Source organism: Chiloscyllium punctatum, chromosome 39 (genome assembly GCF_047496795.1).
Source record: "Chiloscyllium punctatum isolate Juve2018m chromosome 39, sChiPun1.3, whole genome shotgun sequence".
Lineage (NCBI taxonomy): Eukaryota > Metazoa > Chordata > Chondrichthyes > Orectolobiformes > Hemiscylliidae > Chiloscyllium > Chiloscyllium punctatum.
The window spans coordinates 37,744,704-37,770,221 of record NC_092777.1 but is presented as its reverse complement, the minus strand read 5'-3'; the positions used below and the strand labels follow the sequence as shown (position 1 = coordinate 37,770,221).

At 41.3% G+C, this 25,518-nt stretch overlaps 1 protein-coding gene across 3 annotated transcripts in view; it reads right to left on the bottom strand.

Annotated features, from left to right (window-relative positions):
• Positions 1-25,518, bottom strand: part of LOC140463959 (alpha-1,6-mannosylglycoprotein 6-beta-N-acetylglucosaminyltransferase B-like) — an 864,396-nt gene that overhangs the window by 100,600 nt on the left and 738,278 nt on the right. For all 3 annotated transcript variants that reach the window (XM_072558468.1, XM_072558467.1, XM_072558466.1), the window contains one exon: positions 970-1,100. In XM_072558468.1, the coding sequence (XP_072414569.1) occupies positions 970-1,100 (131 nt within the window). The remainder of the gene's footprint in view (positions 1-969; positions 1,101-25,518) is intronic.

The following is a 25,518-nucleotide window of genomic DNA, read 5'->3' as shown; positions in this document are numbered from 1 at the left end:
CAAACAGAGAAGCTGAATCAGGAAGCCGAACCAAGAACATCATCGGAACAAAGGACATCTGAGAGGCGGGAGGCCTGTTCTGAACCAAGAGATCTGACAGCAAGAACCTCAGCAACCGGGTGCACTTCGAAGCCGCATTTTGATCAATGAGCATGAAATCCCGAGACCCTAAAGTTCCAACATGGTTAGCAGGGACGGGAAGGTGGGTGGTGACAGTGCATTGAAAGCCCAAGGGTAGGAATTCTGATTAAAGAGTCTGAAATTAAACACTGTTGTTTCCTGTGTGTCAGTAGGATAGTATTCTTATCATGGTTATTTTGTTACTTGTATATTTAAAATACTACTGCTCCTCTCTGTATTGATTGGGTCAATTTCCTTAATTTATTGTGTTGTCTATTTTTTTATATTGTAATTACCTTTGTATTTTAAATAAATGCAGTTTCTTTTGCCCTGAAATCCCTGTCTATTGCCTCTTCATTTCCCTTTCCCTAAATAATTCCATTGTCCTGAACCAGGGATCTGGGAGTGATTTAAATGAGGTAAAAATCAGAAAATAACATTGCAAACCAGAATCCTACAGTTGTGCCATTCTTTTGTGTTTTCAAAGTTGGATTCTATTCCTGCAACACTCCCAGCACCTGGACAGACCAAAATGTGCCTCCTCTCCAAGATGTATTGGCTATTTGTAACAGTGCTTAACTCTACTCAGGTATCCAAGTCATCAACAATATTCTTATTGCTACTTGGACAATGAAATCATTTCAAAACTTAATTCACTTGCTGTTAGTGTAGCAGTCACCAGACTTGGATTAATTATGTGCTAATCCATGCACAGTTTACAGTGCTGTCAAATTGAGTCCAACATTCTTTTTGATAATTTTTTCATGCATTTTCTCTCACTTTTTAGTTTCGATGGTCAGAGTTTGGATCGTAGAGAAATATAGTAACCATAAATAAAGTTCTTCCTACCTTCCACATATTAGCATCCTTTCCGTACACAACTGCCATATTGTTGACCTTGTTTGATTGAATAGCCTCTTTCTCAGTATTGTTCAGTTTCTCGGCAACAAAACCCATAAATGAGTTGTCAGGACTATGTGCTATCAAGAAACAAATTGACACATTGTGTTAGTAAACAGCTGTGCAGAACTTTAAAACTGTTGAATTAGAAAAATGAAAATGGGATTCCAAGCAAAATACAGAATCAGTGTTGTTATCAGTTTATCTGGCATTATTGTAATCATTCACTGTTAAAGTCACAAACAAGGATACATAGATATTCCACATAGCAGCTAAAATGTTGAAAAGTTAAATAAACTTTGACTTGTACTATCTAATAGCATCTTCTTTTATTTTAAGTTTGTAGACATAAATATTTTTACAGTACCCTCCAAACTATCGTAATACATCATATACAGTAAGTTATCATTGTAATTTTGTACGGAGTAGTCTAGAGGAATCACTTGCCAATGTGACATTCCCAAAACAAAATCAAATATGGAGAAGTCTCTTCCACTGTTTATTTAAGAAAATAACATTTTTTGTTCTTGTGAAAAAATGGTGCATCTCCTACCATCACACTGGCAGAGAAAGTTAGCACCACTGACGCCATTGATGTATGCCTGGAGCTGGGATAGGGAGCTAACTCCACACGTATATACATGCGCATGGTCACTCATAGGTAAAGGGGCTGTTCAGAGAGATCTGGGTGTTCTTGTACACCAGTCAATGAAGGCAAGCATGCAGGTACAGCAGGTCGTGAAGAAGGCTAATAGCATGCTGGCTTTCATAACAAGACAAATTGAGTATAGAAGCAAAGAGGTGCTTCTGCAGCTGTACAGGGCCCTGGTGAGACCACACCTGGAGTACTATGTGCAGTTCTGGTCTCCAAATTTGAGGAAAGACATTCTGGCTATTGAGGGAGTGCAGCGTAGGTTCACGAGGTCAATTCCTGGAATGGCAGGATTGCCTTACACGGAAAGACTGAAGCGACTGGGCTTGTATACCCTTGAGTTTAGAAGACTGAGAGGGAATCTGATTGAAACGTATATGATTATGAAAGGATTGGACACTCTGGCAGGAGGAAACATATTTCCGCTGATGGGGGAGTGCCGAACCAGAGGACGCAACTTAAAAATACGGGGTAGACCATTTAGGACAGAGATGAGGAGAAACTACTTCACCCAGAGAGTGGTGGCTGTGTGGAATGCTCTGCCCCAGAGGGCAGTGGAGGCCCAGTCTCTGGATTCATTTAAGAAAGAATTGGATAGAGCTCTTAAAGATAGTGGAGTCAAGGGTTATGGAGATAAGGCTGGAACAGGATACTGATTGGGAATGATCAGCCATGATCATATTGAATGGCGGTGCAGGCTCGAAGGGCTGATGGCCTACTCCTGCATCTATTGTCTATTGTCTATTGTCTATTGTCTATATCCAAGGACTATTGTCACCCGCACACCGCCTAGAGCTTTGCTTGGAGTCCCACTACTCCTGCTCACTTGGTACTCTGCTCCCCTGTTCAGTTCCTGCTCACCAACCTGTTGCTACCACTGCGATTGCCACAACCTTAAACCCTCACTGCCTCTCTCAGTCTTGCTGCCCTGCCGGCTTGCTCCTGGTGATAACAGATGGTGAAGCAACACAGTGATAAATTGGAGGATGACAGTGTTGGGAATGGGATGGTGAGCAAACTCGCAAACCCAGAATTTGGATCAAGTTGAAACATTTGAAAAACACTCGCTTTATTGCTGCTATTCTTTGATACAGGCACCTTGCAGCAGTGAGTGCCATAGGCACTGTGACTACATAAACAATGAGTGCACGCACTGCCATTGCAGTGGCAACAAACACAACCAAAAGAAAAACAGGGATCTTGTTCCTGTATCTTAAACTCTGATGTGATCATCCTCAATGACAATATAATAGAATCTTCACTTGACAGTCATCATGGCTAGTAACTGACAAACATATTTATTAAACAGAAAATGATAGTTAATCAGAAGAAAATACAGGCAGCAGATGCAGAGTAACTATATCTAACATTACAGAAAGAAAGAAACAAAATAATTCCATCTGTTGTTCTAATCCACAATAACTGCTCTGGAATTTTATTTGGTAGTTTGCTGCTGATCAGAAAGTATTTGATCTATCGTCTTCATTTCAGATGGGAGTGCTAATGGAATTACCACAATTGAAAATACTTTTCAAAATAGATCAGGACAAAGGACATTTAAATATGCAAGTTTGAAATTCAAGAAGAACTGCCTATCAAACATATATTCAAATGTCTGATTGTATTCAATGATATGGCTTCCCCTTGGGATATCAAATGAGATGCAATGGATTAAACAATCTTTTTTAACCACCTTCCACGAACACTGATCATCAGTTGTCAGGAGCCATGGAAGTCACAATTCATACTGGTCTGAAATTCAAAATCAACCTTTCGATATTCTGTCAGTGAACTTGGTTTTAATCTAATATATACAATAATAGGAAATGTTGAAGTCAGTTGAGCAAACTTATGTTAATGCATTGATATGTATAAACAGTTACCAGTGTTATTTTGTTCTTTACAATCTAATATGACAAAACATACAACCAACTGAATCTCATAATCATTTACAATGAAAAAGATGACATTTCTCCTTAACTTCCATGTGAGACAAAAGGTCAAGAATAATTACCTGAATTATTCAATGCAACACATATACAATATTGTCTAGTTATAATCCACACTTCAGTATTGCTTGAAAAGTACATGTTAAATTTCCTAGCTTCCATTGGGAGCATACATTAGAAATTTTGGCACTGCACTTATTAGATTTTAAGCTTGAATATATCCCTTTGGGTTCCTGATTGCCCTGTGATGAAAAAGGGGAAGATGGCTGTATTTGTTGGAGGTCATGTACTTCATAATAAAAAAAATGAAAAGGGATACCCATTTCCGATATATCCAATAATAATTTTAAGGGATTTGGGACGGTGAGACAAGAAACTAAACTTGCTCTCTGGAGGTGGGCCTCCAGCTGAAGTACTTTAATGAAGTTGTGTGCTTCCAAATTTAGACTGGAAAATTAGTGGGTGCACAAATTGCAATGCAAAAATAACCCCACTCCCAGTGGAAATGAGACAAGCAGCACACAAACTCAATGCTGAATGCTCAACTTCATGGTTATGCTGTGTAACTCTGTCCTAAAAGACATTGCTAACTGGATGCAGGGGACACAAGGTTTGTGCAAGACCAGCATTATTAAAACTAGCCCACACTTTTTAAAGCACCTATTTAAAAGGGGATGTAACCTGATTGCAGTCAGGATTTGGAGTGGCTGTGAAACACTGCCCGTGTATGACATGATCACTGTGTATTACAATGATAGGTAACATGGTTTTGTGTGGGGAGATCGTGCCTTACCAACTTAATAGAGTTCTTTGAGGAAGTGATCAAATTGATAGATGAAGGAAGGGCTGTAGATGTCATATACCTGGACTTTAGTAAAGCGTTTGATAAGGTTCCACACGGAGAAAGTGAAGTCACATGGTGTGCAGGATGTTCTAGCTAGGTGGATAAAGAACTGGTTGAGCATCAGGAGACAGAGAGTAGGGGAAGGGAGTTTGTCGAAATGGAGAAAGATGACCAGTGGTGTTCCACAGGGATCAGTGCTGGGACCACTGTTGCTTGTGATATACGTAAATGCTCTGAAAGAGGGCACTGTTGGTATGATCAGCAAGTTTGTAGATAACACGAAGATTGGTGGAATAGCAGAAAGCATAGGGGACTGTCAAAGAATACAGGAGACTATAGATAAGTTGGAGAGTTGGGCGGAGAAGTGTCAGATGGAGTTCAATCCATGCAAATGTGAGGTGATGCATTTTGGGAAGTCTAATTCTAGAGCAAATTACATAGCAAATGGAAGAGCCTTGGGAAAAGTTGATGAGCAGAGAGATCTAGGAGTTCAGATCCATTATACCCTGAAGGTTGCTGCACAGGTGGATAGAGTAGTCAAGAAGCCATATGATATGCTCACTTTCATCGGATGGGGTATTGAGTATAAGAACTGGCAGGTCATGTTAAAATTGTAAAGACATTGGTTCAGCTGCATTTAGAATACTGTGTACAGTTCTGGTCACCACATTACCAATAAGATGTGGACGCTTTGGAGAGGGTGTAGAGAAGGTTTACGAGGATGTTGTCTGGTATGGAAGGTGCTAGCTATTAAGAGAGATTGAGTAGGTTAGGATTGGTTTTATTAGAAAAAAGGAGATTGAGTGGGGACCTGATTGAGGTCTACAAAATCATGAAAAGTATAGACAGGGTAGATAGAGATAAGCTTTTTCCCAGGGTGAGGATTCAATAATGAGAGGTCATGCTTTCAAGGTGAGAGGTGAGAAGTTCAAGGGGGACACATGTGGCAAGTACTTTACACAGAGGGTGGTAGGTGCCTGGAACGCATTGCCAGCAGAGGTAGTAGAGGCAGGCACGATAGACTCATTTAAGATGTGTCTGGACAGATGCATGAGTAGGTGGGGAGCAGAGGAATACAGATGCTTAGGAATTGGGCGACAGCTCTAGACAGTGGATTTGGACCAGCTCAAGCTTGGAGGGCCGAAGAGCCTGTTCCTGTGCTGTAAATTTTCTTTGTTCTTGTTCTTTTGACATCTGAGAAATAGAATAGCAGGCCATAGTGAGGGAAGGAGAGAAAACTCTATGATATTTTCAAAGCAGCTCCAGAGTCTAGGAGATGGAAAGATGGTGGCAATCCCAACTTCCATAGTGGGACAGGAGGCCCATCAGACAAGCATATTGAGGAATTGGAGGAAATAATCATGGAGGTCAATGAAAGGATTCTTACTCTGAGGATTTGTTTACAGTGATTGCAACAATCTGACACAATGGTCAAGATCGGTAAAGAGTCTTGAAATGTCATATCATACCAACTGCACCTTCAACCTTACACACTGCAACAAAGCATCACAGCCAAGGGTCAAAATATTTTTCTTTCAAGGACTCTTCCTGAGACTTTCTCAAGAGTTAATATTTCAATTTCAGGTGTTCCTTTTTCATTCTCAATTGCTCATTTATTAGATGCTGCAGTCACCGTAGTAATAATACATTTGGATTTGTATTAACAGACAGTATATTTTGACAGAAGCAGAATTAGAAGAATTTTCCAAAGTCCTCAATGAATATCAATAAATCCAATAAATACAAACCCACAACCTACAGGAAGCATTAATTTCCTAGACAACTTAGTGTTTGTTTTGGGGCAAGACATCAGGTATCACTTAATAACAAAACATTTTATTTTCAAAATAACTGGCTTACACTTCTACGTGTGAAAAGCAATTATGATAAACACTTCTTGCAGAATAGTGAGGTCACAGTCATGTGTTTTCATTGTGTATGTGCATGCTGGGGTTTCCTAATAAGGCAGTTACTATCTTTTTCCTATATCTCAGATATTAATCCCAGAATTATATTTAACATTGACACTGTTATTATAAATACATCCATTAGATATTTTTGACTATATGTAACTCCGGAGCATTTGCAGCCTCAAGTTAGTGATTGTACATTTATCTGCAAGGAATTCATTACCTTACAAGTTTTCCTGGAGTTCAGTTGGCTGGGAATTCTTTGTTGACAAGTGTAAAACTGTTCTTTTCTTTGCAACCTCCTTCTCGCCCATTAGCAGTCTCAGTCTCACTCTCCCTGCTTTCCAGCTTCCTTTCCCCTCAACCCTTTGTACTCTCCTCTCACCTTCCCCTGCAACTCCTTTTCTGCCATTTTACTTAGACACACCCTCTCTCCTGTCACCACTTCCTTCCCTGAACACTAGAGGCCTTATTTTTCCAATTTCCTCCTTTCATTCATTCCCCCGGCAGATACTGACACCCACACCTTGGACCTGTTGGACAGAAGGTCTGAATCCAGCAAAAGAGCAACTGCCTCCCCCCCCCCAACAGCCTCAGCCAAAGGAAGCCTCAGCAGAAAGTAGTTCAGCCCTTTCCTTGCTCCCAGTCAAAGGCTCCCCCAACAAATTACTTCCCTTTTGGCTTGGTGTTTCTTCCAGTAGGAGGCTTTTTTCTCTTGCTTTGGTTGCTGAAAAGTTCACCAGTGACCCTATCAGTAGCAAGCACAAGAAAGAAATAGTCAGTGATTTGAAGATGAACTCCTGACCAATTCTACTAGGAAAGGGAGTGAACAGCCCTTCTTTGATTTGTCACCCTGTTCCTCTGCCATTTGAATTTTTCAGTGTGATTTTGGGGGTGATTTCATGCACCAGCCTGGCATATATTGAGCATAGTAACATCTCCATCATTCACCCAAAAACAATCTCTGACATTCTCAACAGCTGCAACCTCCAAATGTTCCACCACAACCTCACCCACTTTACCATTGCAGCAAACTTCACATCCATAGCTCAAAGCCTTCATGTTATTGCAGGTCTTCAACCAGGCCATGTATATAACCCAAACACTAAGCAAAACATTCAGTATCATTCCTTAGTCTCTCTTGCAGGATGAGGAAACAAATAACAAGGGGGAGGAGCAGAAAATCAGTGGTTGGTGAAGAGGAGCAGACAGACATGGCACCTCCTGCAAAGGATTCGAATTAATCAGTGAAACCGATATTGTGGAAATCATCTAGGAAGATGGTACATTTCTGTGAGAAGATTTGTAGCTCGGGTGCTCGTTGTTGTGGTTCTGTTCGCCGAGCTGGGAATTTGTGTTGCAGACGTTTCGTGGTCGGTATATTGGGTCCAGGTCGATGTGCAACAGACAGCTGGAACTGACAACCAGAAGCAGCAGAGACAAACCACTATAAATGCCGGAGGAAAGATCACAGAAGTGCTTGACAGGAGCTTCTCAAGCACTGAGGATGTCACCTAGACAGGGGACGAAACGTCTGCAACACAAATTCCCAGCTCGGCGAACAGAACCACAACATGGTACATTTATGTCTATGTAACTTCTTGAAATCAATTTCATTCTCGGCAGATCATCTGGCTTGAGGTACAAGCTGCCGATGGTTTGGTCATACATCTTTCCTTGTGTATGGGGCTTTGTGATGACCCAGTTGCACATTGGAAATATTGTTATCTCTTGCCTGGAAGATTTTGCTGACTTAGAAATTGCTGGCCATGGTGATTTTCTTCTATTTACCCGTACTCCATCTTCATGTCATATTGCAGCCTGAGAGGAATTGCAATTGTAGTCCCAATGGCTAACAGTAGGTTTTCTGCTCAGAACCTTTCAGGACACACCACTCCAACCAAAGAGCTACACAGCACACAATACTTCCATTTGCTCTATTGAAACAAAAGTGAAAAACTCCTCATCTGAAGCTGAATAAAGATTTTTAAAAATAATACTAATGGTAAGGGTTCTTCATATGTGTGAGTGTTAGAAGAAGAAGATCTTAACAGAACCTACAAGATCCAAAAAGGCAGGTCAGATGCCAAATCAGCAGGGAATTCTCAATAAGGTCACAATCTGGCAATTAAAAAAAATATCTTGTGAGACATAAGCATCGCTGGCTGAGCCAACATTCACTTCCTATCCTTAGTCACCCTTGAGAAAATGATGATGAGCTACTTTCTTATACTGCTGCAGTCCAACCTGCTGCCTTCAAGAATGCAAGGAACATGTGCACATCTGAGATTCCAAAGATGGTGGCTGGCACAGTCTGGCCTGAGAACATGAAGAGTAGACCTCCTGCCATTTCATTTTCACAGGCCAGCTTCCATAGCGCTGAAACGAGTACTGCTCCAGAACTGGGTTTTGTAGTCTACACATGTTTCAAGTTGAATACGTTGTCTTCAGATCACCCCTTCTATGTGCCAGTGATGATCTCTAAAACTCTTGACTTTCTTCCCATGGCCTCTGCTGTACCCACCACCCCATAATCTTCAAGTTCTTTCCTCCTCATACAATTTCTGATTCTCAATCTACACTCTCCACCACTAATGGATTTTTGGATTAAAAGCCATTTCACCCTAGGCTTTCTTGGTCACACCCCTTCCTATTTCATTCCTAGCTTTAAGTGTTCTCTGCCTGAAGTATCAATTAACTTGAGCACCAACCTCTGTTGTTTTCATGTCATACCCCTGTCAATAGTTCTATTGTCTGATGATGGAATATTCCATTTTTAAATAAACCCACCACTGCTTGCACCACAACAGTGTCAGTTGCATTGAAAGCTGAGTCCAGCTCAGGAAATTTGAAAAATTCCCACATAGTTTATTATAGAAATAGAAAAAGGAGTAAGATTCAGCCCCATTATTTTGTCAGATGAGATGATTTTTCTTTCTGTGCCAGTTTTGTCTTGCTGCAGACATCAATAATAAACACAAGACAGATTGTCTGATATCACAAGCTGACATCTAAATAACAGTGTAATAATTTCCGTCCTCTCTAGAGAGCCAACAATTCATTTGCAAGAACGTTTTTTTGCTACAGGTTTCAGGTTCTGCTAATGTTTTCAAATATATCTGCCTTCACATCTTAAACTGTTATGTTTCACTTATGCTTGTCCCATCAATCTTAGTCAATATATACAGAAATACTCATAATCTGGAGGAGTACATTTATTGTTTCATGAAGATATTATTCAGTGGGTACACCTGATTGACTTTGCCTCCCCTCTCCACATCATGATTGTGTTTCGTGTAGAGTTTGTTATGTTTAGGGTTCCATCAGAAGAATAAATGCTTTGACCCAGTTTAAGAATGATTTATGACCCACACAGATAGCAAGGTGGATATTTCACATGATATGGATTTAACAACTGATAAATTAAAATAACAATCATTTTACTTTATTGGATAGATAGGACTGGATTTTGGTTTGAATTACTGCCACTTTCAAGCAATTTTAAGGTGGAACTCTGAACTAAGAAATGGCTCCTCACGCATTCCAATTTCTAAAAGTTGCCAAGTAGTTAACTGCTCACCCTTTACGGATAACTGGAGCTGAATGGGCTTAGCCAAATTGAGACCCTAACCCAACCTTGTCAAACACTACAATTTCATAAATCAGAGTTTAAAACTTGACCTGTGTCAGGAGCTGTGTGTGGCTCATTAAAGTTGCATGTTGCATGATACTAATTAGGAATGATCAGCCATGATCATATTGAATGGCGGTGCAGGCTCGAAGGGCAGAATGGCCTACTCCTGCATCTATTGTCTATTGTCTATTGTCTATTGTTCCTGACCATGATGAATCAGACTCATTTTGATAGCAATAAAAAGGCTCGGATCACTTTTTACAACGTTTTAAAAAATTGTACATTGTATCATTTCATTAATGACTTTTTCCGTGTAAATATCTTTAAAATGTTGTTGAAATTGTTAAGAAAGGCTTTTAGGATCCTTAGGTTTATAAGTAGAGGCACCAGAGTATAAAAGGTAGAAAGTGATGCTACACCTCCAGAAATCAATCGTCAGACCACTTTTGGAGCCTTGTGTTCAATTCTGGGCACCTTATTTAGAGAAGATATTAAAGTTGTGTCGAGAGTTCAAAGGAGACTTTCTAGAATTATACCAGGAATGAAGGATTTTAGATACATGGGAAGATTGTAGAGGTTGGAGTAGAGAAGGTTAAGAGGTGACCTTATTGAGATTTTCAGAATTATGAACCATTTTGACAGGGTAAAGGGGATATTTTGTTTCCACTAAGTATGTCAGTGACTAAGGATCATAATTTCAAGATTGTCAGCAAGACAGCTTGGAATGAGATGAGGAGAAACTTCTTTATTCAGAGTGTTGTTAGGATTTCAAATGCACTGCCTGGGAGAGTGGCAGATGAGGATCCTATAGGAGATTTCAAAAGAGAGCTATATATATTTGAAAGTGATGAAGTTAGAGGGTTATGGAGATAAGGCTGGAGAGTGGGACGAACTCGGTAGCTCCTTCAGGAGCCAGTACAGATACGATGGATCGAATGGCCTCCTTCTCTACTATAAAATTCTATGAGACTATGAAATATGCTCCTTGTTTTTCATGTTTATAGGGATTCTCTAACAACATTGCAGCTCTAAAGATATTATGTTTCAACAAAATTTGAAAAGTGTCTCTTATTATTATACTCCTTGTATAAATTATGACATTAGTTGCTGACTATTATCTCTAATATAGATGCTGCATTGTGGAGAATATCTTTTGGTGAACTTCCTGCACTTACTATACATTTTTCATGACTATGATTTTAGCTACTTTGTGCTATAGAGCTTTATTGAAAAGTTCTCCTGGCAGGATAGCTAGGATTGAATAACATCTAAATTTTGCACTGAGGAAATGGATTTCTCAATAGAACCTCTCACCTCCTGCATGAAAATAAGGAAAATAAGGGAATAGAATATAGCTGTAGAAAAAAAAAACTTGTTTCTAGCTTGTCAACATTTGCTTGACAGGGTTTACAGGTTGTAAATCTCATGTAGTTGGTTATTGCCTCAGGAAGTTGTTGGGGACCTCGGTTAACGTCGGGTGGCAGAATTGCAGCCCAGGTAAAAACAATGACTGCAGATGCTGGAAACCAGATTCTGGATTAGTGGTGCTGGAAGAGCACAGCAGTTCAGGCAGCATCCAAGTATCTTCGAAATCAACGTTTCGGGCAAAAGCCCTTCATCAGGAATAAAGGCAGTGAGCCTGAAGCGTGGAGAGATAAGCTAGAGGAGGGTGGGGGTGGGGAGAAAGTAGCATAGAGTACAATGGGTGAGTGGGGGAGGGGATGAAGGTGATAGGTCAAGGAAGAGAGGGTGGAGTGGATAGGTGGAAAAGAAGATAGGCAAGTAGGACAAGTCCGGACAAGTCAAGGGGACAGTTACTGAGCTGGATGTTTAGAACTAGGGTGAGGTGGGGGAAGGGGAAATGAGGAAACTGTTGAAGTCCACATTGATGCCCTGGGGTTGAAGTGTTCCGAGGCGGAAGATGAGGCGTTCTTCCTCCAGGCGTCTGGTGGTGAGGGAGCGGCGGTGAAGGAGGCCCAGGACCTCCATGTCCTCGGCAGAGTGGGAGGGGGAGTTGAAATGTTGGGCCACGGGGCAGTGTGGTTGATTGGTGCAGGTTTGAGTATGCCGTCTTTGTTAATAGGTTCCCCGTCTTGTTGTCTGTTCTGTATGTCCAGCAGGTTGGCTATTGTTTCTCTGGCTATGTAGTGTACAAAATCCCATGCAAGGACTGCACAAAACACTACATAGGACAAACAGGAAGCCAGCTAACGGTCTGCATCCATGAACACCAACTAGCCACGAAACGACATGACCAGTTATCCTTAGTAGCCACACACTCAGATGACAAGCAACATGAGTTCGACTGGGACAACACTACTATTATAGGACAAGCCAAACAGAGAACAGCCAGGGAATTCCTAGAGGCATGGCACTCATCCACAGATTCAATCAATAAGCACATCGACCTGGACCCAATATACCGGCCACTGCAGCGGACAGCTGGAACTGACAACCGGAAGCGGTAGATACAGATCACTATATATGCCAGAGGAAACATCACAGAAGCACTTCACAGGAGGCTCCCAAGCACTGAGGATGTCACCTAGACAGGGGATGAAACGTCTGCAACACAAATTCCCAGCTCGGAGAACAGAACCACAACAACGAGTACCCGAGCTACAAATCTTCTCCCAAACTTTGATCATACAAGTTCACCATAATGTTTTGCTCTTTTACTCTATGCCTCCACTATCAAAGCCTAAGTTATTGTAAGTTTTATTCAATGCTTTCTCAATTTGTCCTGCACCTTTCATGACTTATGGACAGATACACTTGGCTCCCCCTGTACTTTGCCCCCATTGAAGTTGTTCCCATTATTTTTTTATTGCCTCACGCTTTTTTAAAATGAATCACCTCATTTTTTTCGACATTGAGCCATCTGTCAACCCATTCAACCAAATTATTTATGTCCTTTGAAAGCTGTATACTATCCGTCTCATAACTTAAGATGATCCCAAGTTTTATATTATCCATGAATTTCAAAATTGTGCCCATCAGACTAAAGTCTATGTCACTGATGTATATCAAGAAAAGCTATAAGTTTGCTTAGTGCATCAAATACATTTTGAAAGTCCATACACACCACATGAATTGCATGGACCTCATCAATTTTCGTTTAGATCAGCAAATGAATTAAACATGATTTTCCCTTAAGTAATTCATGTTGGTTTTCCTTAATCAACTTACATTTGTCCATCTATTAAATTTGTCAGGAATTATTGTTTCTTGAAGTTTCCCCACTATCACAATCAAACTGATTGGCCTAGAGTTACTTGGTTTATATTTGTGACATTTTTGAATAACGGTATAATGTTTGTAATTCTCCAGTCATTTGGCACTACTCCTGAGTTTAATGAAGATTGCTAAGTTATAGCCAATAAGTTCACAAATTTCTAATGTCATATCTTTCAGTTTCCTTTGTTGTAACTCATCTGGTCCTGGTATCTTATCAATGTTAAGACAGGTAGCCTAATTAATACATCCTCAACATCAATTGTATATACTTTCTGCCTCTGAATTACTTTCTCCAGCACAGGGGTTTGGCAGTATCTTCTTCCTTGATAAAAGCATAAACAAAGTACAGTATTCATTTCATACCTCAGCTTAAGCCCTCTGCTTCCACATGTAAATTCCTTTTTGGTCCCTAATCAACACTCGCCCTCCCTTTTTTACTTTATATACCTTTAGAAGACATTTGATTCCCATTTTATAATACTTGTGGTATCTCTTCATGCTTCCTCTTTGTTTCTCTTATTTGTTTCTTTCATTTTCCCTTTGAATTTTTTATATTCAGCCTCATTCTCAATTTCATTTTCTGACATAGACCCACCTTTTCTTCTTTATCTTAATTTGTAACTCCTTTGTTATCAGGAAACTCTGATTCTGTTGTTTTCATTTCTCTTTTGAGGAAATATTCTTTGTCTGTGTCAAGATTTTCTCTTCTTTGAAGTTAGCCATATGTTCAGCTTCCACTTATCCTGTTAATCCTTGACTCAAATTTAGTCAGTTCAGTTCTATTCTTATGTCATTAAAGTTAGCTTTTCTCCAGTTAGTTATTCTTACATTGCATTGTTCTTTGCCATTTATAGCCTCACAATGATGATATTATCCCTTTGTGTCCAACTATCTTTCCAAATATATACTATACTATATTGTTGTACTGGTGCTAGAATACCTATAATGTCAGGATGGAGCTAAGGAGAATAAAGCAGAAACTTGCAACTTCAAGTGAAAAACTGCTCTTCTACAGTACAATACAATATAATATAGCACAGGAACAGGCCTTTCAGCCCACCAAGTCTGCACCAAAGCTAATTCTGACTAAGGTTTCTTTTTCATCAAGCCATCACCAGAATGTTACAACCTATAAAAACTTCTTTAGTTGTATAAACACTATTTTAAAAACTACTGTTGAGTCTACTCCACTTATGGCTGAGTGTCACGTCCCTACAGCACCTAGTCTGCCTACTTTATTGCTATTTCTGTTCTCCCACCACCACAAATGGTATGGAAATTCTGAAAGTAAAACCCACAGTCTCCCTTGGAATTGTGGTTTTGGGATGGAGACACCGGACACTCAAGCAGGAAGTGGAAAGATAGATGGATGACTGCCCACAGAGAAATATTTTTTTGAAGAACAGAATCAGCAGAGTTACAAAATTCCTGCAAACTTGTTGATTGGGACAGACAAGTCGTTCAGGTTCCACATGTTCTGTAACAGTTACCAATGCTTGACACCACTGCTAATAAAGAGCTTATGCTTGAAATGTCAATTCTGCTGCTCCTCAGATGCTGCCTGACCAGCTGTGTTTTTCCAGCACCACATTCTCGACTCTGATATCCAGCATCTGCAGTGCTCGCTTTCTCCCACCTATTTTATATGGTCATGATGGATTTACAGTCTAAATTATGGCAGAAAATGGTATGCAAGTTGCCACTGTACTATCACTGGCTCATTGAAGTAGAGCCAATTATCTTAGAAAAGTTACAATTCTACTTGAAACACTAATGAAAAGTTTAATAGGTGCCACAATGTACAGGGATTCACAATAGCTAACCCAATTATTATTAATATAGTTCATTATGTGATGTGCAGCAAAAACAAGTTCAAAATGAGTCAATTTCAAGCAATCAATGAAACAATTGCATATTGCCTTCTCATTTGGATAGCTATTGCAATGATGGTTCAAATTCTGAAATGGTTAATTCATTCCCATTGAATTTGATAATGCAGTATATTTTTCTCTGGTGTGGGACTACATCAGTTATCGAATCTAATTGACAAAAGAGGTTTCATTCTGAAGGGTGATGCTAATGGCTCTGATTACCCAACTATGGCCCCCACATCAACTTGCAGCCACAGGAATTCAAAACACAAGCACCTTTAAATTTACCTTTTATTTTGAAAGCACCAAGCAACATTTGTTGTGCTTTGCTGTTTAGGACAGGCATTGGGGTGGTTAGTCTGACTGAATGCATGCTAAATGATGTTTAGTAACTAAAGTTGCTCTAGGCTTCAAACTGCAACATGTAGCTTGAATGCCTCACAACATATTTTGTTTTGTAGATGTTGCAGTATATTTTTTTTATTTACTGTCAACCGATCTTCAGGGCTTTGCACCGTGTGTGGTACCTTGACAGTTTGCACCATGTAGGTTACCTCCTTCCAGAAACTATGGATGGTTTGATATTGTAGAGGAGTGAATACTTCAATGCTATATTTGGCAGTCTGAGGCTGGTTTGTGTAATTTGTCCTTTGGACCCATGACCACTATTTCAAAGGAGAGTTTGGAGATCACCCCCAGTGCCCTGGCCAATATTTATTCTTTAACCAACCTGAACCAGATTATCCAATCATTACTGGTTGTGAGAACTTGCAGTGCACAAACTGGCTGCTAGGTTTTCCATATTACAGCAATGACTAGACTTCAGAAGTACATCATTGGCTGTAAGACACTTTGCAACATTTTAAGGTCATGCCGAGGTGTTGTAGAAATGCAAGATGTCTCTTTCATGACCTGGTTCTGGTTAGTATTCCCCGCCTCCTTTCCTAACATTTGAGACTTGAAGTGAAACACACATTTTGCTAAAGGATTGCATGGGCTCATATTACCCAGCTACATGAGTGTCCAGAGAGGACACTGCTTCCAATGGAGCTTGGAAGTAATTCTGCTCTTAACAACTTGTATCTTCCTCCCAATAAAATGAGACACCATGAAGCCCCACATCCCCCATTCTGTCTCGCAGATGTAGAAAAATAAAAAGAATTGCAGCGCAGAACACCCGAGTAGCAACAGGCTCTGGTATACCTCTTTCTTGTTTGTCCTTGTTTGCATTGGGGCGGCACGATGGCTCAATGGTCAGCACTGCTCCCTCACAGCACCAGGGACCTGGGTTTGATTCCACCCTCCGGCGACTGTTTGTGTGGAGTTTGCACATTCTCTTCATGTCTGCGTGGGTCCTTTCTGGATGCTCCCGCTTCCTCCCACAATCCAAAGATGAATTGGCCATGCTAAATTGCCCAGTGTTCAGGGACGTGTAGGTTAGGTGCATTAGTTGGGGAAAATGTACAGTAATGGGGAATAGGTTCGGGTGGGATATGCTTTGGAGAGTCTGTGTGGACTTGTTGGTACAAAGGGCCTGGTTCCATACTGTAGGGTTTCTATGAATGAATTACCTTCAATAATTCAGCATGAGCTCTGCAATCTAACCAATACAGTGATATTTTTAAAATACAGTAAGTGTTGTACGGCTTTGCTTAAGCTCACTAGAGAAATAGCAATTAATTTGAAGCTGAAAACTCCACTGTAGATCCTTGTCTGACATTATGATTCAGGTACATTGCTGAGACCATAAAGGAAAGATTTACATTGCCTATAGTTCGTACTAAAGATGCTTGCAAAGTGTTTCATGCTGGTAATTCATAAAGAGGAGAATTTCTTATTTCCCTTTTTGTATCAATAAAACATTTCATTACAAACAATCACGTGTTATGTTTTATTAGGGTATAAGGGCCCAAAAAGGTTAATGTGTTTTTACCATGACCAATGTGACAATGTCACATGCACTCGGGTGGGGAGGGAACAGCTTTGGATTGTAGCAGAGAAAGACTTAACATCAAGGTCTCCCTCACAGTCTTGTAATGACATCTGTCACACCAATCCCTACAGTGTGGAAGCAGGCCATTCAGCCCTCGAGCCCACACTGTCACTCTGAAGAGTATGCTATCCAGAGCCACAACCTTGCTCTTTCCATGTAAGCCTGCATTTCCCATGTCTAATCCACCTGGCCTACACATTCTTAGACACTGTAGGCAACTTAGCACAGTCAATCCACCAAACCTGCACTCCTTGGACTGTTGGAGGAATCTGGAACACCTGGAGGAAACCCACACAGATGCAGGGAGAATATGCAAACTTCACATAGACAGTTGCCCAGGGCTGGAAATGAAACTGGGTCCCAGGCACTGTGAGGCAGCAGTGCTAACCACTGAGCCACTCTACCACTGTATGTTGTATACTGTACAATGTAACTTGTACCTAGTTCCTATCATGCAACAAAATACATCATGTTTATGGCAAGAGTCTCTTCTCATTCAACTGCCGTGCAATTTTTCTCTCCCCCACTAGACCAACCCCATAGATTCTTGCCAGGAAAGAGGATGGTGGCAACAAATCTACCAAATGGTATCTAATGAACTGAGGTGAAGAACCATTGTACAACAAATTGCATTTATAATAATGCCTTTAAGCTCTTAAAATGTCCAAAGCCATTTGACAGTTGGGAATTAGACTCTGAGTCCAGAATAATGTCTGAAGACTCAGTTACACAGCGAGGAGTTTGAAGATAGAGTGGTCATAAAGCAGGGAGCTTTCAAAAGAGAGAATTCTAGAGCGTAAGATGAACATGACTTAAGTCTCTGGCACTGATGGTAAGATGAAGAGAGAAAAGAACAGACAATAGATCAGACTCATCCAGCTAAACTTTATGCTTTTCTGGTGAGCACCAAGTTTTTTTTGGAGGGATTTTAGCTGCAAGGACTTGCAGGGTTTCTGACTCTACATTACCAAACTCATTGATTAATTCCCTATATGTCCGATTTCTGACCAATGTTATTCGCTGTTCCCACAATTTCCACTCAGCTGGTCATCATCAAAAGACCAGCACCCCTTGTGTCATTCAAAGATTGTTGTATACTGGTTGAATACCAGATGCTGCATGTTCACAGGCAGAGTTGGAATGTGGTGATGACATGGAAGATGGCACCGCATTTGCCTGACAGGGACATTGAGGTCCTGCACCAGGGGGCGGTGCAAGGACTGGGTGAGGGGGTGCCCTTTTTCTGAAAAACCAGCAGAGGAGGCTACATTACCAGACCTTGCCAGCCTGGTCTGAGGTCACCACTCAGATCAGGTCCAGATCAGTCAGTAGGGTGCACAGGAATGGCCAGCAAGAAGGTCAAGGACATTATCCGCTCTGCCCGACGGTGACACACTCTTCTCTCTGTTACCTCATGTTCACTTCATCTCTGCTACTACACCAACCTCTTACCAAGGGTCATGCTCTCCCACTCTCAGTTTCCCCACCACCATCATACCACTCACCCTGCAAGCCTTCCATGCTGCCTACTCTGTCCTTTGAAACACCTCACCACCTTTGCCCTCCATGCACAAAGACTAAGAACTATGCCACCCACTGTTCTCTCAATTATAACCTGCTGTTTTGCTCTTTACATTTGCCCTTAACAGGGTGGAGAGAGCCCAATATAGATGGAAGGTGCTTGACATCCATGTCCGCATCCCCTATCAGGAGAGAATCCAGGCCCTCACGAGAAAAAAACAGGGAATTGCTCCTGCGGTGATACTGAAAAATCCACATCTGCCAATCGAGCAAGTATGATTCTTTATTCCACTGCAACTCTCACGTTAACTCCACTGTCACTCTCAGCAAATGCAAACCATTTCTACCCACTGGCCATGTCACCGTCTCTCTCTTTGGTCGGACAGGTTCCACCAGTCTACCCTCGACCTCTGCAAAGAAATAGCCAGTTCCATCTAAAGCACCATCCTCAACTTCTGAGGAGGAGACTATGAAGGTTTCTGAGGAAGTATCAGCAAGATGCTTCTTGCAGCCTCCACCAGATCAACTGCATCCACCTTAGTGGGAACTGTAAATGTAGAGGGTGAGGGTTCACAGCTTCAGGAGCAACTCACAGTGACAGTTCACAGCTGGCTGAGGGAGGAACAGCCCAGGACACTATCACCATAGAACTGCTGGAATCGAGCCATTGCTTCAGCCCCAGGCAGGAGAGGACACTCTGGTTATGACTATGACGGACTTCATCCATACGCACAGGGAGAGACAGCAGCAACATACAGATTTGGGACACAATCACCCTCATTGCCCAAAAACAACATCAATGCAGTGAATCACATCCAGACCATCCAGCTGGCCTCCAATGTCAAGTTGGCAGCTGCCATGGAGAGTCAAGTCCAGCACCCTCACAGGGATGGCAATGGGGGCAGCGGGGGTCCTTTGACCCTAGTCTCACAAGCAGACAGGCTGATGCCAGAAGCATCCAGCAGGAGGAGACCACACACATTCCCCTCAGGACATGGCAGAAATGGTGAGATCTTCCACTTCCACCGTGACTGCACTCTGCAACACTTCGAAATTCAAGCTGAGGAGCATCCATTTGCATCTGGTAAGGAGACCATCAGCATGCAGAGCTCAGTCAGGTACAGTCATCCCTGGGTCACCCCACCAAACCTACAGTGCTAACAGGCTTCACATCTGAGCAGACTCCCTCCACCTCAGTTAAGAAACCAGGGGCTATGTTAAGATATTGTGGAAGGGAGAGAAGAAAGAAAACCTATTGGGGATACTTTGGTCACATGGGTGAGAAAGGCTTGTGCATGACTAATAGGTTTTGCATAAGTGTTCCTGATGTTAATCAGTCTGTGTTTGTGAGTTTCTCTGTAGGTGCTACATGCATCTTAGCACCATTTGGTAGCACTTCATGGCTATAGGACAGTCTGTGGACTGAGGTGTAAGCTAAGAGCCTATTGCAACATTTGGAAAAGGGGAACAGTGTGCACATAAAGCATTGGGTCATGATGACTTCTTACTCTGTCCTCTTTCAAAGTTACCCAGACTCTTCTAATTTCAGTGAATGGACCCAATGGACTGACAGTGGAACATCTTCTTGACTAACATGACTGGTCAACTCTGGGCAAAACATCCCCAGACTCCTTCCTGGTACCTAAACATCTGTCCAATCACCGTGACCCTTATGCCCATCCCAGACATGCAGCTCCGGAGCTAATGAACTGACTGTGACCCACACCCTGATTGCAGAGGCACCGATCCTCAACTGAACGCCTGACTGTGGCCAATTCCCTGGACTGATATTGAAGGTTGCCCTTTGACATACTGCATTGAGACCCCTAACAGATAGGTAGCTCAATGGACTTCAGTGAGAACTATTTTCCTAAGGCCTTGAGACATGGCTTCCTGTTTGGTGCACATGGAGAGTGCTTGCTGTGTAAGCTCCTGGCACATGGTGGAGCTGTGAGATTGATGTAGCACATTGTTGTTCAGCAAGATGTAGGCCCCCTAGACTGAAGATGGTAGTTGGTAAGGCAAACTGTGTGTTTCTGTATCTGTGCTAATTGGCATGGCTAAGTGGGCAAGCTCTAATATAGCAAGTGAAGGAGCCCTGAGATGCATTTCTGGTCACGTGGGCGAATGGGACACCTGTACCTATGCACAAAGTGTCCTCACTTCAGACTTTCAACGTTGATTGCTAGTGCACCCTGCAATACAAGTCGGTTCTTCCAGGATGCACTGCTTATGAATAAATTAGAAGTTCCAGGATGGTTCTGATGGGTTGACAGAAACTGAATGCCAATGCCTGTGGAGGAGGGGTGCATGGGTTTGCTGCCTGTGAATTGTACCCTGAGATGCTGTTGCCCAGTGTTCAGCATGGATTTCATTCAAAGCAAGCCGAATCATCCACATACCCATTCTAGTTTCCCTCATGAGCTTTCGCCACACCACCTATGAAACACATGGAGTTGGATTAAATGATCTTAACATTGAGATGGGCCTCACCACTCTGATTATCTGATTCTGCCACATATTTTGCCTTGGTCTGTGTCACTCTGACTCTGGTAAAGTTCCGCCCATTAGGGTAGAGGGTACTTTTGGCTGGAAGATCTTTCAAAGGTGGTGTGGAATAAGGCTGTGTCTAGAATTGTATATGGAAGTGAGAATTTTAAATTTTGCTGAGAAATGGACAGTTCAGTTCCAGATGAATTGTACCAATTAACGGTTGCCACATATGGCCAGCTAATTACAATTTCCCCAAGCATCATTGGTTCTGAAGATCTTCAAGCAACAGAAGTTGCTTTTTTTTAGCAAGATGTGATAAGCATGCTCATAACAATACCTTAATTTCTTTTTTATCCCCCAGATTATAGCTCTTTGACATGAGCCCCGGAGTGAAAAGTGAAGGCTCACAGCATGAGGATAGAAACTGTGCATTCTTATTTTTTCAAGTCTTATGAACAGATGGTAATATGAAGAAACTAGCTTCTGGTTATATCACTGGAATGTATAAATAACATGCACATTTTGCAATAACAATTTGGCTGCAGTGCCTTAATCAATATGAGAAAGAAAACAGATTCAAACAGAGAAAGACACCATTCATTATTAAAATCTTGCAACTTGTTATTCGGTGTTTTTAAATGCTTTTTGTTTTTAAAATTTGGTACAGATGATGAGATTTCCAGATGCAGGTTGGGACAGCATATCATATTTAACAGGTACATTTTTATAGCCAGCCATATCCAGATTGAATTTGATTTGGATGTGTTGACTCCAGGTTTTATGGAGGTGGTTATCAGTGTTTTTATAGTGCTCTGTAAAAGTTATTTATGTGATTGACTATTTAATGCTTTCTCTACAATCACTACGAATACCAACACATTTTCAGCAATTTGTTAAGTATGATGCAATGCAGTATTGAATATTTTCATTTAATCATACACACAAATCTAAAAATAATGATAGTGATTAGAAATGCAATGCAGAAGGCTGCCACTGAGGTTTGTAGCTGTTATATTGCCATAGTCTTACCAGACCATAGGGGCTACTCTCTCATTAGAGAGAAACAACTGGTGGTGATTTAATCTGAGGGTCACCAGACGTCAGGCAAGGGAAGAGTCCTTCACGATAACCTCAAACCGGTGATGGGAATTAAACTTACACTGTTGGTATCACACTGCTATGCAAACCAACAATCCAGCCAAATGAGTTAAACTGATTTCCAAGGTTTGTAGCTATCAAGCAGAAAAGGTGAAGGTAAATAGAGGACTGTATGGACTGAAGTCTGGATGCCACTTATGATGTTAGTAAAGACTAATTTGCCTGTGCCTGATGTTTCTCCAAAAGAAAGGAGATGGCATAGTGGCTCAGTGGTTAGCACTGCTGCCTCACAGCACCAGTGTCCCAGGTTCGGTTCTGACCTTGGGCGACTGTCTGTGTGGAGTTTGCACGTTCTCCCCATTTCTGTGTGGGTTTCCTCCAGGTGCTCTGATTTCCTCCCAAAGATGTGCAGGTCAGGTGAATTGACCATGCTAAATTGCCTGTAGTGTTAGGTGCATTAGTCAGAGAGAAATGGCACTGGGTGGGTTACTCTTCGGAAGTTCGGTGTGAACTTGTTGGGCCGAAGGTCCTGTTTCCACACTGTAGGGAATCTAATCTAAAAAAGTGATGTAGTCAAAATAAGGGGATTAAGCAAAATGTAAGCCTGTAAACAATCGGATTCTGAAAGGTGTTGTTCAATGAATTGCACCAGATACTGGTGATTTTTGTGAAATGAATGAACAGGTGTTAAAACTTACTTTAATGTTTTACAGAAGAAAACTCGACTAATCTCCAATATCCTCTCCTCATTAAGATTCCTTTGGATATTCTTTCTAGTGTCTTTGCTGGAAAAATGTTCTGATTTCCCTGATACAGTATTATAAAGCTGAGGTTTAGGGATTCTTACTTTTAAATAAATAAACCAGGAGTCCTGAACCAGATATAACCTTGCGCTTGTAGAAATACAAATGATTATGAATCTAAGTTTAAACATATTACATTTTGCCCTGTGCAAGACGAAAAAGGCCACCACATAATGCAAAACCAGAGACTGCTCCAAATGTTATTCTATAAAAATGTTATGGCTAATATAGCACAATTGCCCAATTTGTATCACTTAATCAGCAGGCAGCATGGTGGCTCAGTGGTTAGCACTGCTGCCTCACAGTGCCAGGGACCCAGGCTCAGTTTAAGCCTTGGACAACTGTCTCTGTGGAGTTTGCACATTCTCCCCATGTCTGCATGGGTTTCCTCCTACAATCCAAAGATGTGCAGGTTAGGTGAATTGGTTGTGCTAAATTGCCCATAGTGTTCAGGAATGTGTAGGTTAGGTGTATTAGTCAGGGGTAAATGTAGAGTAATAGGGTAGGGTAATGGATCTGGGTAGGTTATTTGTTGGAGAGTTGGTGTGGACTTGTTGGGCCGAAGGGCCTGTTTCCACACTGTAGGGATTCTATGATAATCATCATAATCGATGAGCGAACTGATGACATCAGTATAACTGTTTGCACAATATGTGCAACAAGCTCATTTATTATCTAATACATTAACATTAAATTTAACTTGCCAATCTAGATTTTGCTGTAGTAATAGCAAGGCTATCAGCATTCATTATTATCACAGGGTAAATCTGCCAGTAATTTCTGGTGTCTGCACATGCCTGGTTAAAATGTGCAAATCACGAAAAGATTTTTGAATATTGTCAATAATATTCTGTACTTCCACAGAATAGTCTTAGCTGAAAGTCACCATTTGCCCTTTGCTTTGCATTTAAGCCAGTTGAACAAGTTAGTGTTGCTACCATTAAGAACAAGACTTTAATGAAGTACCTTTCATATGTTATAATTTGCATTTGCTCATTCTAAAAATATGGCAGAGACTCCTCAGCTGGACTGGGGCTCCTGAGTCATACCGGGTGTCATTGAGTAGAGTTGACAATCAAAGTACAAAACAAAGGCTGCCAAAGAAAGAAGTTGCAATGACTTCTGAAAAATCAGTTGAAATGACTTATGGTGGCTCAGTGGTTAGCACTGCTGCCTCACATCACCAGGGACCCAGGTTCGATTCCAGCCTCGGGTAACTATCTGTGGGGAGTTTGCACATTCTCCCTGTGTCTGCGTGGGTTTCCTCCCACAGTCCAAAGATGTGCAGGTCAGGTGAACTGGCCATGCTAAATTGCCCATTAGTCAGAGGGAAATGACTGGGTGGGTGGGTGGGTTACTCTTTGGAGGGTCGGTGTGGACTTGTTGGGCCAAAGGGCCTGTTTCCACACTGTAGGGAATCTAATCTCTTTAACACTGACATACTAATTTTGTAAGAGTGGAGTTTCATTCTCTCGTTAAAAAATAATAAGGTTGCAGATTTGTAGAAGTAGAACACTATTTTTGATTATATTTTTCCTGTATGCCTCTTTACTTTTTCTGCCGTAATCCCCTCTGTATTTGTAATCCTTATTTCATTTCTATGCATCTAAATATTATCTGGCTGTCCTGTTCTTTACTCCTTGGTTTGCAGCTCATGCAGCTTAGTGAGAATACTTGAGTCTGACTGTTGAAAAGCTTTGCTGTTACTTGTCCTAGTTACAAATGCTGCAGATCCCCTGTAGATAATGCCACACTGATCTAGAGTGGATTAGTGGAAATCCCTGCTGACAAGCCCATGATAGATCTTAAAATGGGAAGTAAATATAAAAGGCTATTTCTCCTCCAAACCAAAATTGGAACACTACCATCTTAAACTTCATCATTGTAACTCAATTTTTTCTTTTAAAATTACACCTGTGCTAGCATACAATTGCCCAATTCCACTGTGTGGCACTATATTAAAAAAAACTTGAAACAAATAACTCTTTGCTTACAGTTTTAGTACTGCTGTCACTTTATATATTTATGTTCTCAGTACCCTGATTTTACCCCTGCTCCTATATTCAGCCCTGAGTTCCATCTTCTGAAGTCTTAACGCCACAATCAAGATACTCTAACCTTGACGTGCTAACCTTGGAGTCCCAGGGTAGGATTTCTGTGCAGCCTTTCTGCCTCACATTTCTGATGCCCAGTCAATTCACTCCAAGCCTCACAATGTTTTACTGACTCTGCTGGAAGTTTTTTTTTTCTCTTTACCTACTCACTACTGTCCTCTTTGACAGACACACCCAACTGATTATGTTATTGAACTGTGGATTCTCCAATCTCCTAAATATCTAAAGGTCTTTGCCAGAAGTTGACTTACTTAGTATTTTATGATTATCGCCTGATTGCCCTTATGACACTACTGCTCAGCTACTCAAAACCCTTCTGCAACTTGTAGGATTTTCTGGCTGATCAATACTGATTCTGACCAGCTGACAAAGGCGGTAG